Raw genomic sequence first — 17307 nt, forward strand, 5'->3', positions numbered from 1 at the left:
CATAAGCAAAGGAAAGGAGAGAAAGCCTCTCCTCCAGTTTAAGCAAGATGGGGAATTTTAGCATGGGAAAAAGCAAGGCATGACCAGAGCCAATAACTTATTTTGTAGCGTCACTTGTTTTTATGATCCTTAACTTTCAGATGATCTAGTGTGCTTATGGTATGAATCCACCATTTACAATTGTGATTATGTTGTATGATTTGTACAAAGCCATGCTTTTTAAAAAAATGATATAATTTGTATATAAAGGTACTGTTTCTTTGTCATAGAAATTTGTCCTCCATTATCATAATATTATTTTATACTCATTTTAATAATATTATGAGATTTAAGAAAGTTAGGTTGTTGAATTATAAACACTTTTGGTTGATTCTTTTTTTAAAAAATTTTTTTTTTGGGTGTTAAACCCAAGTCTTTTTTTAAAAATTTATTTATTTTTTAATTTATTTATTTATTTTGGGCTGTGTTGGGTCTTCGTTTCTGTGCGAGGGCTTTCACTAGTTGTGGCAAGCGGAGGCCACTCTTCATTGCAGTGCGTGGGCCTCTCGCTATCGGGGCCTCTCTTGTTGCGGAGCACAGGCTCCAGACGTGCAGGCTCAGTAGTTGTGGCTCACGGGCCCAGTTGCTCCGCGGCATGTGGGATCTTCCAAACCAGGGCTCGAACCCGTGTCCCTGCATTAGCAGGCAGATTCTCAACCACTGCGCCACCAGGGAAGCCTGGATGATTCTTAAGGTTTGACATAAAATGTTATTGTCTACAAAACTAATTTTTGATTTCAACTTTTTAATGGTGTATTGAGGACCACTCGATAATATCTATCAGAGGTTCTTAAAGCTATTATTCCATTTTCAGGTATTTCACCTAAGGGAAAAATGACAAATGCACAAAGATGTGTGTGTAAGGATATTTATTTAAGCAGTGTTTATAATAGCAGAAATTTTAAGGAAACAGATCTCTTCAATTAGCAAGAGGTTTGGTTAAATAAATTATGTTTTTTAATTAAATTTATGATATTTCTAATACAGAAGAATACTAGGCAGCCATTAACATGATGGTATACATATGTATGTATTGACTCGAGCTATCCACTACATATTACATGAAAATAGTTTGCAGATAGCATTGGAACACACAAAAAGGTTTAGATACCTATAAACTAGATGTTAATGTTGATCAGCTATGGGTCTGGATTATAAGTTTTTACTTTATTTTATATTTTTCTTATACTGTCATTATTTTTTTCACTGAGAATGTATTACATTGAAGACAAGTTTAAGTATATAAAGAAGAGGAATAAATGGAGTGCATATTATGTTTTAAGCAGTCCTCTATAAAGATTTGTTATCTCAGCTGAGCTTTTGATAAGCACCAGGAAGTGGTAGTCTCTGACATGTACCTAGAATACATGTAGTCTCTGTGGCAGGTTGGTTGCAAATCCATGAGCTTTAATATCCAGTTAGGGTAGAGATATGAAAGAAGTTCTCTTGAGAAGCCTAATGACAATATATATCCAAAGAGAAAATACCCAGTTTCAGGAAGCTGATCCAAGGAAAAACCCACAGATTAAGGCCATGAGTTTTTTAAACAAACAATTCTTTGAAGTCTGCACTCATACATTAAAAAAAGAGCAAAGCTTAAGAATTTTGTGCCTGGTTATTTTTGCCAGGACTATATTTGAGGTAATTAATGCTTTGTCTTGAATTTTAAATAAATCTTAAAGATTTATTGATAAAAGATAAAGTGGTCAAAAAATGGACCTTACTAACTGGATGAGTTAACTCAAAAGTGAGTGAGATGAAATAAAAATGTTTTTCTTCTCTAAGGGAGGATTTTTAAAAATTTAATAATACATTATTAGGAAATATTAAATTTTAGATAGCCTAGTATACTGTGAAGTAATTTGTTATGCTTATTTACAGATTCTTGATTTCTTAAGCATGGAAGAAATTAAGAACAGCTCTGAAATTCGAAACCAAGAATGTGACTTCCGGAAAATCGCCTGGGCATTTCTCAAGGTATGTTTTTCATCCATTTTAAAGAATGTTTAAAATAATCTTCAAATCTGATGCGCTACTTTTTTCCAAGTCAGTTTGGTTTCATATAAGGAGTTATGATAAGGAGGTAAGATTGCCATGGTAAAGAGTTATTAATTCAAGCTCAGGTGATGCTCATTCAGATTCTTAAATATTTATTGAGTGCTTAGTGTGTGCCAGGTACACTATTTGGCTCTAAGGATCCAGCACAGAGAAAGACACACACAGCCCTGACCTCATTTATTCAACTCAACAAATTATTTATTATTTATGTGCCAGCCACTGTTCTGGTCAGTGAACAAAGAAGATAAACTCCTTGACCTCATGGCCTTCATATTCTAGCAAGAAAAACAGACATAAAACAGTTGATTATACAACTTAGCATTTATTACAATTTTTATAAATACTCTCAAGTTGGATGGGGTAGATGATGAAAACATCCTGCGGGGTCAGGAAAAGGTCTCCTGCAGAAGAGACATTGAACCTGAGCATGAGCTGGATGGCAGTAGTGGGAAAGAGAGAGTTCTAGGTAGAGGCTACAGGCTATGCAAAGACCCTGATGTTGGAAGGAACAAGGAATACCTAGATAACCACAAGAAGGCCACTAAGATTGGAGGACAGAGACTGAAGGGGAAATGGTGCCTGAAGAGCTTGCTGAGGTAGACAGGGCCTTGATAATACAAGGTCTTTGAGCCATTATAGCAACAGGGCACCATTATAAACTTTAAAGAGTAATGGGGGGCTTCCCTGGTGGCGCAGTGGTTGAGAGTCCGCCTGCCGATGCAGGGGACACGGGTTCATGCCCTGGTCCAGGAAGATCCCACATGCCGCGGAGCGGCTGGGCCCGTGAGCCATGGCCGCTGAGCCTGCGCGTCTGGGGCCTGTGCTCCGCAACGGGAGAGGCCACAACAGTGAGAGGTCCGCATACTGCCAAAAAAAAAAAAAAAAAAAAAGTAATGGGAAGCCGTTTAAGGATTATTAAACAAAAGGATGAAATAATCTGATTTATTTGTTAGAAAGATTACTTTGCTGAGTGGAGAATGGATTAGAGAGGGTACAAAGGTATGTACTGGAAATCAAGGTAGAAAATTCTTGCTGTAGTCTAGGTATAAAATGATGGTGTCTTGACTAGGATGTTTCAGCAGAGATGAAAGACGTGGATAGATTAACGTTTAAAAAGGGGGACATTTTACTTACATAATTCTTTTATTTCTGACTTTAAACATAAATTTGAGTTTTAAAATGTCTTGAGTAATTAACCTGTTTTGTATTATAAAACTTTTCCATTTGTGCATCCATCCATTCAACAAGTATTTACTATTTGAAATGTACATGGTAAATAGTCTATGAAAATAGTCTATGAAATGCCAGGTACTCTGCTAAATATAGGGCATTCATAGATAAATTAGACATTGTCCTTGGCCTCCAGTTCAGTTTCTGTATAAACGTATTACCTATATGATTACGTGCTATGGAGTAGATGCTGTGAAGACCCAGATGGGGCACTGAATCCATGTTGTGGGTTAGAGGCTTTAGGAGAGGTGCAGTCTGCTTGCTGAAGGGCAGTCTGATAGGCTGAAGAATCACTTAGTCCATTGTACCTTCTAAAATCTCCCTTCTATAACCTGTTATACCTTTTTCTAGACCCCCTCTCATACCAAATAAAAAAGAAAAAGGCAAAAATACAAACAAACAAAAAAACTGCAAAGAAGGTCACTTTCACATAGTAAACATTGCCATCTTGTGGTCTTATTAGAAACTTTTCATTCCTTTTATGCTATGGTTTGTGCAGAACTGCAGTATTTACTGTAAACTGCACTTGGGAAACAATGTATTTCACAGCATTTTTACCTTTGTGTCATATTAAGTTTTATTTATTTATCCACTTTATGCCATTGATATAAATGGCAGTCAGGAATAAAGTGTACATTATTCTATGTGCATCCTCTATTAGAACACATATCTCTTTCATTAGACTGTAAGCTTTTCAAGTCACTGGTGATTCTTTTTGGCCAATTTGTTGAACATATTTTAGTCCTTATTTTACCAGATCTCTTTGCATTTAATATATCACTCTTCAAACTCTCTATTTTATAATATCATCACTCTCCGCATATTAATGGCACATAGAAAGTGCTCCGTGAATATCTATTGAGAAAGTGGCATGAATCAAATTAAAATGTGAATGTTTTAAAACCTATACCATTGGTTCCAGGACTGTCCTAGATAACTGTAAAGTTATCATAGTGGTCCAAATGAACCCCAAAGGATCTTTGTCCAGATTTAAATGAGACTTTATCCTAATTCTCAGGTAGAGGCGCTTTTGATTCTTTTAGCACATATATATGACTGATCTTTTAAACTAAAAAATAATAAAGCCTTATTTATTCAAGTTCCACTTTGTAGTTTGTAATCATAATGGCAGGATCTTGGCTGAATCTTAGTTGTTTACTCATACTAAGTAGCATACTAGTATAAACTAAATTGCCTGGTGAATATTAATACAACTTATGGAAAGTATGATTTAGAATCTGGGGAATAAATATCTTCTAAAAATGATATTATTCCCTTATGATAAGCTTCAGGCAGATAGTAGTACAGTTTATGAAGGGAATCTCGACTGTTTAATATTTAACAACTGAACATATCAATTGCTCAATTTGAAACTGGTTTTTTACGCCTCTATATCATAACATCACCTCTCAGCTTATGACCTCCATTGACTTTACATCTTCCCCTGAGAGGGGTAGGGAAACGATGAGCTATATTTTTTGCCAGCTCTGTTTCTTTATTGATGCCTCATTCCTGAACACACTGCAATCTGGATTTTGCCTCAGCTACTAAAGCTTCTCCAAACATATCACTATGACTTCTATTTACCAAATTATTGAACATTTTCTAGTTCTTCTTTTATCACACCTGTGTGCATGATATCACTCTCTTGAAACTCTTGTTACCTTGGTTTTCTCGACACCATCCTTTCCTGATTTTCCTTATCCCATTCCTTCAGTTCCTTCAGTTTCCTTCCTGGTCTACCACCTATCTCTTTAATATCAATCCTACTCATGATTCCATCTTTAATCCACTTTTCTTAGACCCACTTTTCTTGTGTGTGCCTCAGAATTCAGACATTTCAACTTGGGTGACCCATAGATATCTGACCCCCGCCATGCTGAACATCTTCCCTAGATCTCTTAACTTTTCCACATCTGCTGCTTCAGTTGGTAGCACCACCATCTGTCCAGTCTCCCAAGTTTACAACCTTAGAGCTGCCCTATCTGTTTTGGTAGCCACAGGTCATAAGTGACCATTTGAATTCAGATTAATTAGCTAAAATTAAATATAATTAAAAATTAATTTCCACAGCTGCACTAGCCACACTTCAAATGCTCGATAGCCATGTGTGACTAATGGATACTGTTTTGCATGGCACAAATAGAGAGCATGCCCATCACCACGGAAAGTTCTGTTGGGTAGCGCTACCTTAGAGTCTTTCTTGATTCTTCTCGTGTTTACTTTCCAAGTTGCATGAGTCAGTAACAGTTATTAAATATTCCCTGTACTCGGTCCCTTCCTACTCTTGGAGTTTGTCAGCTCCACCTGCCTAAACTGCTGCAAAAGCTCCCAACTGTCTCGACTAATTTGTAAAGGGCACAAAAGTTAGCAAAGGTATTTTCTACTTGAGTCATAGTCTAGTGAAAGAGGACCTATTTTGAGTTGGTGACATTATTTTTCTCATAAGAATCTCCATTTATGTAGCTGAAACATACGTTGTCTTGTTTAATAGTTTCTCTTGATTGAATAGACCTTTTTAAGAGGGTAGACTAAAATATTTTAAAAATGTAGTAAGGGGCTCAAACAAGTTTAAGTATCTTAATTACTTTTTTAAAATAATTTTGACTTTTTAAAAATTTAAACATCATGAAATTTTACCACTAAAAATACTGATGCTGAACAAATGGGAAATTTGTTTCTGTTTAAATAATATGCATTTTAATCTTTATTACAAACAGTATTATTACAAACAAATGTGTATTGATCACCTCCTTTGAACAAAGTAACACCCAGCACAGTAATGTAAATGCTTTACCAACAGTCTGAAGTTGTATAGGGGAAAAGACACAGCCATTGGGAAGATATTTTAAGTCATTTGGGCTATCTTGTCAAAATGACCTGGAACTGTGCTTGACCAACTGTGTCAGTGTTCTTTCCTCTGCTTTACAAATCTAAAGAATTTCAGCATGCCATGTTAATCTTTTTAAAATGAGTTTTTGACTATATACTATTGCTTAATTGGTTGTATTTTCAATGAAGGTAACGTTTTATTTGAATTCTTATTTTAAGCTTCTAGGAGCCAATGGAAATGTAAACATCAATTCGAAACTTCGCTTGCAGCTGTATTACCCACCCACAAAGCCTCGATCCCAATCAAATGTCGTTGAGGTTTTTGAGTGGTGGTTAAAATGTCCAAGAAATCGTTATCCATCAACGTTGTATGTAACTGTAAGAGGATTAAAAGTTCCAGAATGTGTAAGTTAATAGCGCATGCAAAAAATATATCTTCCATTGTTGAGATTAAATGGTGACATGTTTCTATTTCTAAAAAGGTAGAGTCTTTAGAATTATTTTAATAGACTTCTGAAATAGAAAGGGACCTTCAGAGATTATATATTAAGCCTGTAATAGCTGATACTTAAAAGATACTTAAATGAATTTTAAGTACTAAGTATAGATTTCAGTTTTAGGAAAAAAATACATTTTTTTAATAATACTGATCCTTAAAAATTAAAGATAAGAGAATGATTTAAAGTGGGAGTTGACAAATATTTTCCATAAAGGACCAGACAGTAAATAGTTTAGGCTTTGTAGGCTATACAGTCTCTGTTGGAGCCACTCAACCTTGCCTTTATAACGTGAAAGTAGCTACATAGACATATGTAGGTGATAACTAAACAAATGGGTTTGGATGTGTTCAAATAAAACTTTATTTACAAAAACATCATCAGGCTACATTTGGCCCAGACCATAGCTTGCAGACCCATGAATTACAGGCACATTTTTTTACAATATTATTCAAATAATCAGTAAGTAATATTTCTACTTCTGTTTCACATAGGTTAAAATTATGAATATCTTAGCGAAGCATTTGTCCTAAAATGAGGTGAAACTTTTGCTTTTGTCTCATTGCTATAAGACATTTCAGGCCAGTTGCATATTCTGTAGTTGATCTTATAAAATGTGACCATAGGGTTGGTTTCATTGGTTTGAGTGTAGTTAAACCTATTTTAAGAAATGGAGGATTTAAAAATCTTTAGATCTTTATGTTATCAGTTTCATGATCCTAAAGCCAGAGATACCATAGTACAATGTCAGAGCCATAATATAACATCTGGTAGGTATTGGTGAAGAGGCAGAAACAAAGGGACAGAGTTACTAAAACTATTTTATGTAACTATTGGAGTTCTGTTTTATTCCTTCCCACTTTTAAGGCTTTTGGGTTTAGGACTGTAATTTCAAGCAAAAAGTAGGATTTTTTTCTGGATTACATTTTGAAAACATTTTCATATTATAATGTTTGTTTCAATATTTTAAAAACCATATATGCTAGAAAAGAGAAAAAGATTAATGTGATATATACATTTTCTCACTTTCTATACATATTTAGATAAAGCCATCTTATCGTTCTATGATGGCTCTTCAGGAAGAAAAGGGTAAACCATTGTATTGTGAACAACACCATGAGGCACGTTCAGTAGACACAGAACCTGGATTAGAAGATTCAAAGGAAGTGGTGAAGTGGAAACGACTGCCTGGGCAGGTGAAGTGGTCTCTGACACTGGATTCATTTAGATATTTACTCATTTACCTTAAAAACGCCAACAGCTCCTATGGTAACTGGCTTCCTACTTAAAACTCCCAGATTATCCTTGTTTTTAACCATGATCTTGTCTTTCTATTAATTCATTTGGTAAGTAATAATAGAGTGCCTATCATGTGCATAAAGACACTATCGTAAGTTCTTTAGTGACCTGGGGAGTTTTATTAGTTTGTCAGAGCTGCCATAAAAATATATCACAGACTGGGCCTCTTAAACAACAGAAATTTACTTTCTCATAATTCTGGAGGCTGGAAGTCCCAGATTAAGGGTTGGCAGCGTTGATTTACTCTGAGGCCTTTCTCATTGGCTGGCAGGTAGCTGCCATCTTGCTGCGTCTTCATGGTCTTTTCTCTGTGTGCGTGCATCACTGGTGTCTCTTCTTATTATTATCAGATTAGGGCTGTACCCTAGCAACCTCATTTTAACTTAATCAGCTCTTTAAAGACCTTATATCCAAATACTGTTACATTCTGAGGTACTGGGGTTAGGGTTTCAACATATGAATTTGGAGGGACACAATTCAGCCCGTAAATCTACAATTTATGGATTCATGAACTTTTTTATAGCTCCTGGCTTCTTCCTGAGTCACATTTTGATAGAGATAGGTATATGTATATATCTTTACCACAAGTTGAGCTGTATTTAAGCTTTTTCTAAAGTTCTCTTACTTGGTTAGCATATTTTGTAGTGGCAAGAAGCATTTCTGATAAAGTTTTGCAAATCTCTTATTTCCATGAAGAGTGGAGTGGTTCATTTTATATACTCAGTATATACAAAGAATGACTATTTTCCTAGACCTGTTCACATTTTGTTTTGCATGATATCTGACTTTCTTTCTGAGGCTAATTTTACAGATACATCTTAAAATCAATTTTAAATACTTCAGACATAATAATATGGAGAGAATAATACTTAGACTGTGGCCTTGGGGACCTTTCACGTCAGTTGGGGACACGGGAAGTGGTTACAGTGTTGTTCACTGTCAGGTTTGCTGCAAAGAAGTCTTGAGGAAATATAGCTATAAAAATAATTGTTTAGGGCTTCCCTGGTGGCGCAGTGGTTGAGAGTCCACCTGCCGATGCAGGGGACACGGGTTCGTGCCCTGGTCCGGGAGGATCCCACATGCCGCAGAGCGGCTAGGCCCATAAGCCATGGCGGCTGAGCCAGCATGTCCGGAGCCTGTGCTCCGCAACGAGAGAGGCCACGATAGTGAGAGGCCCACATAACGCAAAAAAAAAAAAAAAAAAAAAAAAAAAAATTGTTTAGATCAGTAGTTCTCAAAGTATGATTTGGGGACTGCTGGGAGTCCTGAGATACTTTCAAGGGGTCTGTTGAAGTCAGTCTATTTTCATAATAAGATCATAATGATTCCATAATGATTTAGTTTTTCTTTTTGACTTTCATTCTCTCACAAGTATACACTGGAGTTTTCCAGAGACTGAATGATACATGATATCACAAGAGGGTGAATGCAGAAGCAGTTATGAAATTCCAGCTCTCTTTTATTAAGCCAGATGTTAAAAAGATTTTCAAAAATATAGAACAATTCCACTTTATGTATTTTTCATAAAAAGAAATTATTTGTTAACATTTAATAGTTTTGCTCTGTTGTTTTTTAAATGATTAACAAATATTTAAAAAATTTCTCAATTTTAATTTCTAATATAATAAATATCTGTTTATATAGCCACATAAAAGCTTTTTGGAGTCCTCAAAATTTTTTTAAGACTGTAAAGCACCCTGAAACTAAAACAGTTTGAGAATTGCAGCTATGTAGAAGGTGATCTGGAGTGGTGGAAGAAGGGTTCATTCAACAGGTTGGTGGAACTTGAGGTAGACTTTAAAGCATGGCAAAGTTAGGAGTGGGTGAAGAGGACAGGGAGGAGTATTTCATATTGTGGCAATGTTGTAAATAAATGGGAAAGCACCTGCTGTATTCCTCAGGCACTCAAAACTTGGCTGGCTGGAAACCCAAGTTTGTATAAGAGGTAAAAGTGGTGTGATAGATTAGGCCCACATTGTGGAGTGGCTCTAATGGTAGGTAGCCTAATATTTGATTGTGTGGGATTGAGAGATAATGGGAGGTTTCAGATAGGGAGGAAGCACGATAACCGTTGTATTTTAGGACAGATTAACGCTGGCGATGGCAGGTAGATCTTGAGGTAGGATACATCAGAATGAGAGGAAGGTAGCCATTGCAGTCATTGATGTGTGAGATGAGAAGGGTCCAACCTTGAGAAGGGTCCAATACCCCAATACCTTGGGGTATTGGTGGCAAAAGTGAGAAGTAAGAGGTAAATACAAAAGGAAAGACCTAGTGTGAGTTAGTGACTGACAAGGTAGTGAAGAAGGGGAAAGAGTTGAAAATGTTGAGGATCTTTATGGCTGTTATTAAACGATCATCAAGTGCCTCTTCTGCATACAGTGTCAAACTCTGGGAATACAAAGAAAATGATGGTGCCGTTAGTAGTTTGGCTTAAGTGATGAGGCACAGAGTTTTCCTTAACTACATCTCCTCCTCTAAGAGCAGCAGCAAGTGGTTATGAAACTTCCTAACTTTTCCTTCAATTTTTGTCTTCTTTTTATCCCCCTTTCCCTTTTCTATATCATCCCAATAGAGAATGGAGGGAAAATGGTGTCTGGTACATTATTGGCACCTAATAAATGTCTGTTGAATTTTTCGCCTTTCTAGTAGCTGCTCATAATGCTGCCTCTTCATAATGCTGCTAAATCTTGATGCTACTTATGAAAAAGCTGATACCAATCTAGAAAGCGGGCCCTTGAACCAGTAGTCTTTGACTCGACCCGTTAAGCTGGGCTTAACCCTCTGAATAATCCTTATTAGCTATATATAGTAATAATAATTACAGGTTTACTGTGATGAATATATAAAAAGACATTTGTAATAAAGCGCCACATTCTTGGCATATAGTAAGGGCTCAATATATGTTCAGTTGAACTTTTTGAATAATAAGAAACACAGGAACTAAGGCTCACAAAAGTTTGAAAGAGAGAATTAGGACAAATAAAAGTAAGTAGTGGGCTTCCCTCGTGGCGCAGTGTTTGAGAGTCTGCCTGCCGATGCAGCGGGCACGGGTTCGTGCCCCGGTCCGGGGAGATCCCACATGCTGCAGAGCGGCTGGGCCCGTGAGCCATGACTGCTGAGCCTGCGCGTCCGGAGCCTGTGCTCCGCAACGGGAGAGGCCACAACAGTGAGAGGCCCGTGTACCGCAAAAAAAAAAAAAAAAAGTAGTATTTTCTACAGCAGATAATAATGTACAGAAAGTTTTGGTTTCATCTGATAATAAGGAATGAAACATAAAAATTATGAAGGAATTTTAATAAAATTAGTGAATGAGAAATCAATAGGAGGTGATTGATTTACTTTGAAAATACATTTTGGAAGGCAGTACAAATAGTGGTTATTTTAAGAGAGAAAAAAAGAAAGAGAATGAATATTCATACATCATGGACTTCAGCTAGGCCTATATGGCATTTATAGACTCAGAACAAGTTTATGGTTCAGCAAAAATCACTTATTAGTTGCTGTCATTAAATAAGGGTGTAACATACATTCATTTTTGTGGCTGTATAAAAATAATGTGGTAGTGACAGCTTTGGAGTATCAGATATTGAAATTTTCTATTCATATTTTGGGTGAATAGTGCTATTAGGCATGGAGTATAAATTCATTTAATTTTCTGGAGAATTGAAAGTGATTCTCTGCTTTGAAAGTAATTTACTATGGTTTTCCATCATTTGCTTACTTGCTTCTTCCTCTGCATCACAGTAGAGGGACTTTTTAAAAAACCAGAAACTGCAACAGCTACAATAATTGAAGTTAACAGCTAGCTTTCATATTTTCATCTTTATCTATATTGGTAAAATATCTATATATCTATATATCTATATTCTTCATCTATATTGGTAAAATGTATGTTTTTCAGGCTTGCCGTATCCCAAACAAGCACCTCTTCTCACTAAATGCAGGAGAGCGAGGATGTTTTTGTCTTGCTTTCTCCCACAATGGAAGAATATTAGCAGCAGCCTGTGCCAGCCGGGATGGGTATCCAATTATTTGTGAGTAATGATCCTTCTGTTTAAGCTGATTGTAGTCTATACGCAGGATGTTTTTTGGTTTTTAAAATTCATTGAAATCTTAATTTGAGTCATCCACTAGTACTACTAAATTAAAATAGATTTCCTCAAGTAAAGTAACAGTTCTTTTATAATAATTTTGCACTTTGCTATACAGTGTCGGTCCAGAAATAGAATGAAAATGATCAAATGAAGGAAGATAAATTTATTTTTAAAACATTCAGGATGTATTTTTTAAGCATTTTCTACTTTAAATATAGAAATTTTGCAACATGAAGGATTAATAAATCTCTTGACGAATTTTAATCCAATTTTAGTCAGTTGATAGTAGTGATAATTTGATTATGAAAGCCCTCAAATTTGTTATGTGCAACTAAGACCTGGCACAGCCAAATAAATAAATAAATAAATTTTTTAAAAAAGAAAGAAAGAAAAACTTGAATTTAGATATACTTACTGCTTAAATCTCAAAAAACAAAAGAAGAATCTTTGTCGTTTTTTGATTATGGTGTGTCTACTAGGAATTCATTTAGCTTCTGGGATGTGCAGATTGATGTTTTTCACAAGTTTGGGAAGTTTTTCCTCTTTATTTCTTTGAATGTTCTTTCTGCCCCTTTCTATTTCTTCTCTTCTTCTGGAACTCCCATCATTTCTATATTGGTACACGTGATGGCGTCCTACAGGTCTCCGCACCTTTATTCATTTTTCTTCATTTTTTTTTCTTTCTGCCCCCTGACTGCATAATCTCAATTGACCTGTCTTCAAGTTTACTGACTATTCTGACAGTTCATATCTGCTGTTGATACCCTCTAGTGAATTGTTTATTTCAGTTATTGTACTTTTCAACTCTAGAATTTCTGCTTGGTCTTTTTTTATATGCTCTATTAATTGGTAAGAAATAATTCTCACACCTTCGTTCTTTAGATGTGGTTTTCTTTATATCTTTGAACATATTTATACAAGTGAATTTAAAGTCTTTATCTAGGAAACCAGTGTCATAGACAGTTTCTGTTGACTGCTTTTTTTCCTGTGTGTGGCCATACTTTACTATTTTGGGGTTTTTTTAGGGGTGTGTCTCCGTAGAAAATTGGATATTTTAAATATTACAATGTGGCAACTCTGGAAATCAGATTCCCCTCTTTACCCCCCTCCATTTGTCCACCTGGGATTTGTTGTTGTTTGTTTAGTGATGTTCCTGGACTAATTCTGTGGTCTTTATCCTTTGTCAGGTTTTACCCCTGGAGTCGTTGCTTGGTTAGCTTAGTGGTCCGCTAGTGGTTAGAGAGGGATTTTTAAATGCCTGAGTGAATGGGTCTCCCAGCCTGTGCCGAAGTGCTGTGCGTGTGTGTGTGTGTGTGTGTGTGTGTGTGTGTGTGTGTGTGTGTGTGTGTTGGGATATGGTTTCAATTCTAAAGTAGGGAGTTTACAACTTTGCCTTAGCCTTTACTTGCACAGCCCTCAGGGCAGTCACAGTAAGAGATAGGGCCTTTCAGGTCTTTCTTGCACAGTATATACACAGCCTTTCATGTGTAAGTGTCCTTCTAGATTCCCCAGAATGTATTGGAGCTTTTCAAAGTGCCCTATGAACATCTCATTCCCAGTTTTTCCTTTTGAATTTTTTGGTCAGCCTCTTCTTAGGCCCACCTGGTATCACTGTGTCAGATAGCCACACCACTGATTATTTCATGTACCCTAGAGTTTCAGCTCTTCACACAGATCATGCTCAGAGCCAGGTCAGATAAAGCCAAGCCCTGAAAATGGAGCCTTTCCGGGAGCTGCCAAGCTGTCCAGCAGTGATAAATCTTGGAGGTGGGGCTTTGGAGATCTTCAGGCCTCTTCTGCCCCATCCCATAGCTGCTAGGCTGCTGGTTTTCTTCGTAGTTTCAAGGCTGTTGGTTTTTAAGTCCACTTTGGAGCTTGGGAGAGGGGAATGGGAACAGGACAAGTTAAAACACTGCAGAGCTCAGTGTTCTCACCAAGATTCAGCTGTTTTCTTTAATAAATGCTCCTCAGATTGTTGCAAGCCTTTCATTTCCAGAGTTCTGAAAAAGTTAATTTTGACAATTTTTGCCAGTGTTCTCGTTGCTTTTATGGGGAAGCAGATTTTCCGAGGTCTTTATTTTGCTATTACAGAAGTTCTTGTGTACTGCTTGATAGTTTAAAGAGCAGTTGGTTTTACCACTAGGTGGAAGTAGAGACTTGGAAAGTATTTTCTGTGTTAAGTTGTTATCTTAGATTTCATTGTGTGTATATATATATATATATATATATATATATATATATATATATACACATACCATAGCCATAACACAATGCCTTGTTTATCAGATTAAATCTCTGTTCATTCTCTCACAGTAGTGTCTATCATTTTTAGTATTAGAATTTTTTCCTCACAATAGCACAGTTTAAATTTCTCATTGCTTCGAATAGTTAAATTTTGGTTGGAATTTGATTGATTTTCAGATAAGATAATACCTTATTCATGAAAGACCAAATTACAGAATCTTTGAAGTGAATTGCAATTTAAAAGTTATTTGAGGGACTTCCCTGGTGGTCCAGTGGGTAAGACTCCACACTCCGAATGCAGCGGGCCTGGGCTCCATCCCTGGTCGGGGAGCTAGATCCCACATGCATGCCACAACTGAGAGTTCGCATGCCGCAGCTAAGACCCGGCACAGCCTAAATAAATAAATACTTTTTTAAAGTTATTAGATTAATAAATTGATTATCAAAGATTATTAGGATTGCTTTGAAGAGATAAGAATAATTGTTAATTGTAGCCCATTATAAAATTTTCGGTATGTAAATTCTTGTGTCTAAAGCAAGTGAAAACTTACTTTTAAATAGATTTTGACTTTTTTTTTTTTTTTGGTGGTACGCAGGCCTCTCACTGTTGTGGCCTCTCCCGTTGCGGAGCACAGGCTCCGGACGCGCAGGCTCAGCGGCCATGGCTCACCGGCCCAGCCGCTCTGCAGCATGTGGGATCTTCCCGGACCGGGGCATGAACCCGTGTCCCCTGCATCGGCAGGCGGACTCTCAACCACTGCACCACCAGGGAAGCCCGACTTTTTTTTTTTTTAAACAAGATGTTGGGGGTAGGAGTTTATTAATTAATTAATTTATTTTTTCTGTGTTGGATCTTCGTTTCTGTGCGAGGGCTTTCTCTAGTTGCGGCAAGCGGGGGCCACTCTTCATTGCTGTGCGCGGGCCTCTCACTATCGTGGCGTCTCTTGTTGCGGAGCACAGGCTCCAGATGCGCAGGCTCAGTAGTTGTGGCTCATGGGCCTAGTTGCTCCACGGCATGTGAGATTCTCCCTGACCAGGGCTCAAACCCGTGTCCCGTGCATTAGCAGGCAGATTCTCAACCACTGCTCCACCAGGGAAGCCCTAGACTTTGAAATTTTTTAATACTGAAAATGTCTTTGGTGATAATATTCTTATAGACAGTGCTTACCTGGTATACAAATTATTATAAATTATGAATTTTTATGTTATTCGGTTAAGAATCCTCTATCTGGAAACATACTAATTTTCGAATATTTTCATTAGTATATGAAATTCCTTCTGGACGTTTCATGAGAGAATTGTGTGGCCACCTCAATATCATTTATGATCTTTGCTGGTCAAAAGATGATCGCTATATTCTTACTGCATCATCTGATGGCACTGCCAGGTTAGTATCCTTGAGAAGTACTCGCTGTGTATGCTGCTTGCCCTCAAAGAAAGCAGAGCGAATGAATATAAAGTGATATAACTACTCTTATGCTTCAGTGATGTTTTGCTTATCAAGGAACCGTCATAAACATGCATCATACAGACTCACTGATTAAATAAGAAGTAATGAAAACGTTTTTTCTAAAGGCATTCTGTTAAATATATTTCGTTTATGTAATATATAATGTTTCTAGTCCTCACTGTCTTTAAATGATCATTTTGTACACTCTTTGATTAATATTTTGAGATGAAGTTCTTAAACAACTGAGATTTTTCCTGGAATATAAACTCTTGATGGCAGGGATTCTGCCTCCACTGTTAGCTGGATGCAGAGGCCAGGACATGGTGCTGCTCAATGCACAGTGTAGGGTCAGTAAACGAATATGCACCTTATGTTTTAAGAGCTTAATAGATTGTCAACTATTTGCACTGTTCAAAATGTCAGTTTTGAAAATAATTTAGCCCCTTCCAATTTAATAAGTATCACAATAAAATATTTTAAAAGTTACTTTTTTAATCTGTTACGTTTATTTCCTACCTCTGTTGTCTCTTTAGTATCTTTCTCTATTGATTTTTTCCTCTCATCTTAGAAGTATGTTTAAATCTCCTTATCTTAAGGAAATCTTTTTCTAAACTCCTCCTGCCTTTCAGGCTACCACGTTATTTTTCTTTCTACACCATCAAGAAGCATCCTATACACACTGTCTTTACTTTCCCCCAGTTAGTCTGGCTTTCACTTCAAGCGTGCTATATAAACTTCCTTTGAGAGAGCTGCAGTTTCTTACTAATTTTCGGATCCACTGGCTAGTTTTAGTCCTTACCCTGTTTGCCTTCACTGCAATAATTCATTATTGACCAGTCTTGAAATATTTTCAAGTCATGGTTTTCATTGACAACCTCTTCTGTTTTCTTTTTATCAGTCTGACCAATTCTCATTCTCTTGTTCCCTTTCTTCTGCCTGTTCTCTGTACATGCTATCCCCAAGATCCTTTATTCGATGTCTTCTGTGGTTTGGTGTGCTTATCCTGGTCTCTCTCATCTCCTTGGCTTTGAATCTCACTTACATGCTAATGACTTGGAGCTCCTTCTCTTTTTCCGAATTCAACTTTGTATTACACACTTCTGCCTGGATTGCCCAGTGGCACCTCAGATCCATAACGGAAATCACCAAATTTTGTTTTCCTTTTTTAGCCCTCATATAGTTTTTAATGGCATCCTTATCCACCCTGTCTCCCAAGCTGGGAACTCAGAGTAGTACTCGTGTTTCTTTTCTACATACAGGTAGTTCTCAAGTATATTAATTCTGCCTCCTAGAAGTCTCACATTCTGTCACATTCTTTCTATCCTCACTGCTGTTGCGTTAATTCAAGTCCTTGTTATCTTTTGCTTAAACTGTTGCTGCTAAGCTTTCCCAGTGTTCACCCTCTAGCTCCTCCATCCCTGCTATGCTAAAATTCTTTCCAAAACCATCTTTCATAATGTCTTGACTTTAAAAATCTTTGCGCTTTGGAAAATATTCCAGTTCCTTAGCGTGGCATGACAGGCATGACCCTCATTGACCTTCTGTCGTCCCTTGTGCACTT

At 36.9% G+C, this 17307-nt stretch overlaps 1 protein-coding gene across 22 annotated transcripts in view; it reads left to right on the forward strand.

Moving 5' to 3' along the window:
* The window catches only part of AHI1 (Abelson helper integration site 1), a 219174-nt gene that overhangs the window by 33731 nt on the left and 168136 nt on the right, over positions 1 to 17307 (forward strand). For all 22 annotated transcript variants that reach the window (XM_067701993.1, XM_067701992.1, XM_067701996.1 and 19 more), the window contains 5 exons: positions 1921 to 2016; positions 6379 to 6564; positions 7700 to 7852; positions 11860 to 11992; positions 15560 to 15683. In XM_067701993.1, the coding sequence (XP_067558094.1) occupies positions 1921 to 2016; positions 6379 to 6564; positions 7700 to 7852; positions 11860 to 11992; positions 15560 to 15683 (692 nt within the window). The remainder of the gene's footprint in view (positions 1 to 1920; positions 2017 to 6378; positions 6565 to 7699; positions 7853 to 11859; positions 11993 to 15559; positions 15684 to 17307) is intronic.

Source organism: Pseudorca crassidens, chromosome 13, assembly GCF_039906515.1.
Source record: "Pseudorca crassidens isolate mPseCra1 chromosome 13, mPseCra1.hap1, whole genome shotgun sequence".
Taxonomy (NCBI): Eukaryota; Metazoa; Chordata; class Mammalia; order Artiodactyla; family Delphinidae; genus Pseudorca; species Pseudorca crassidens.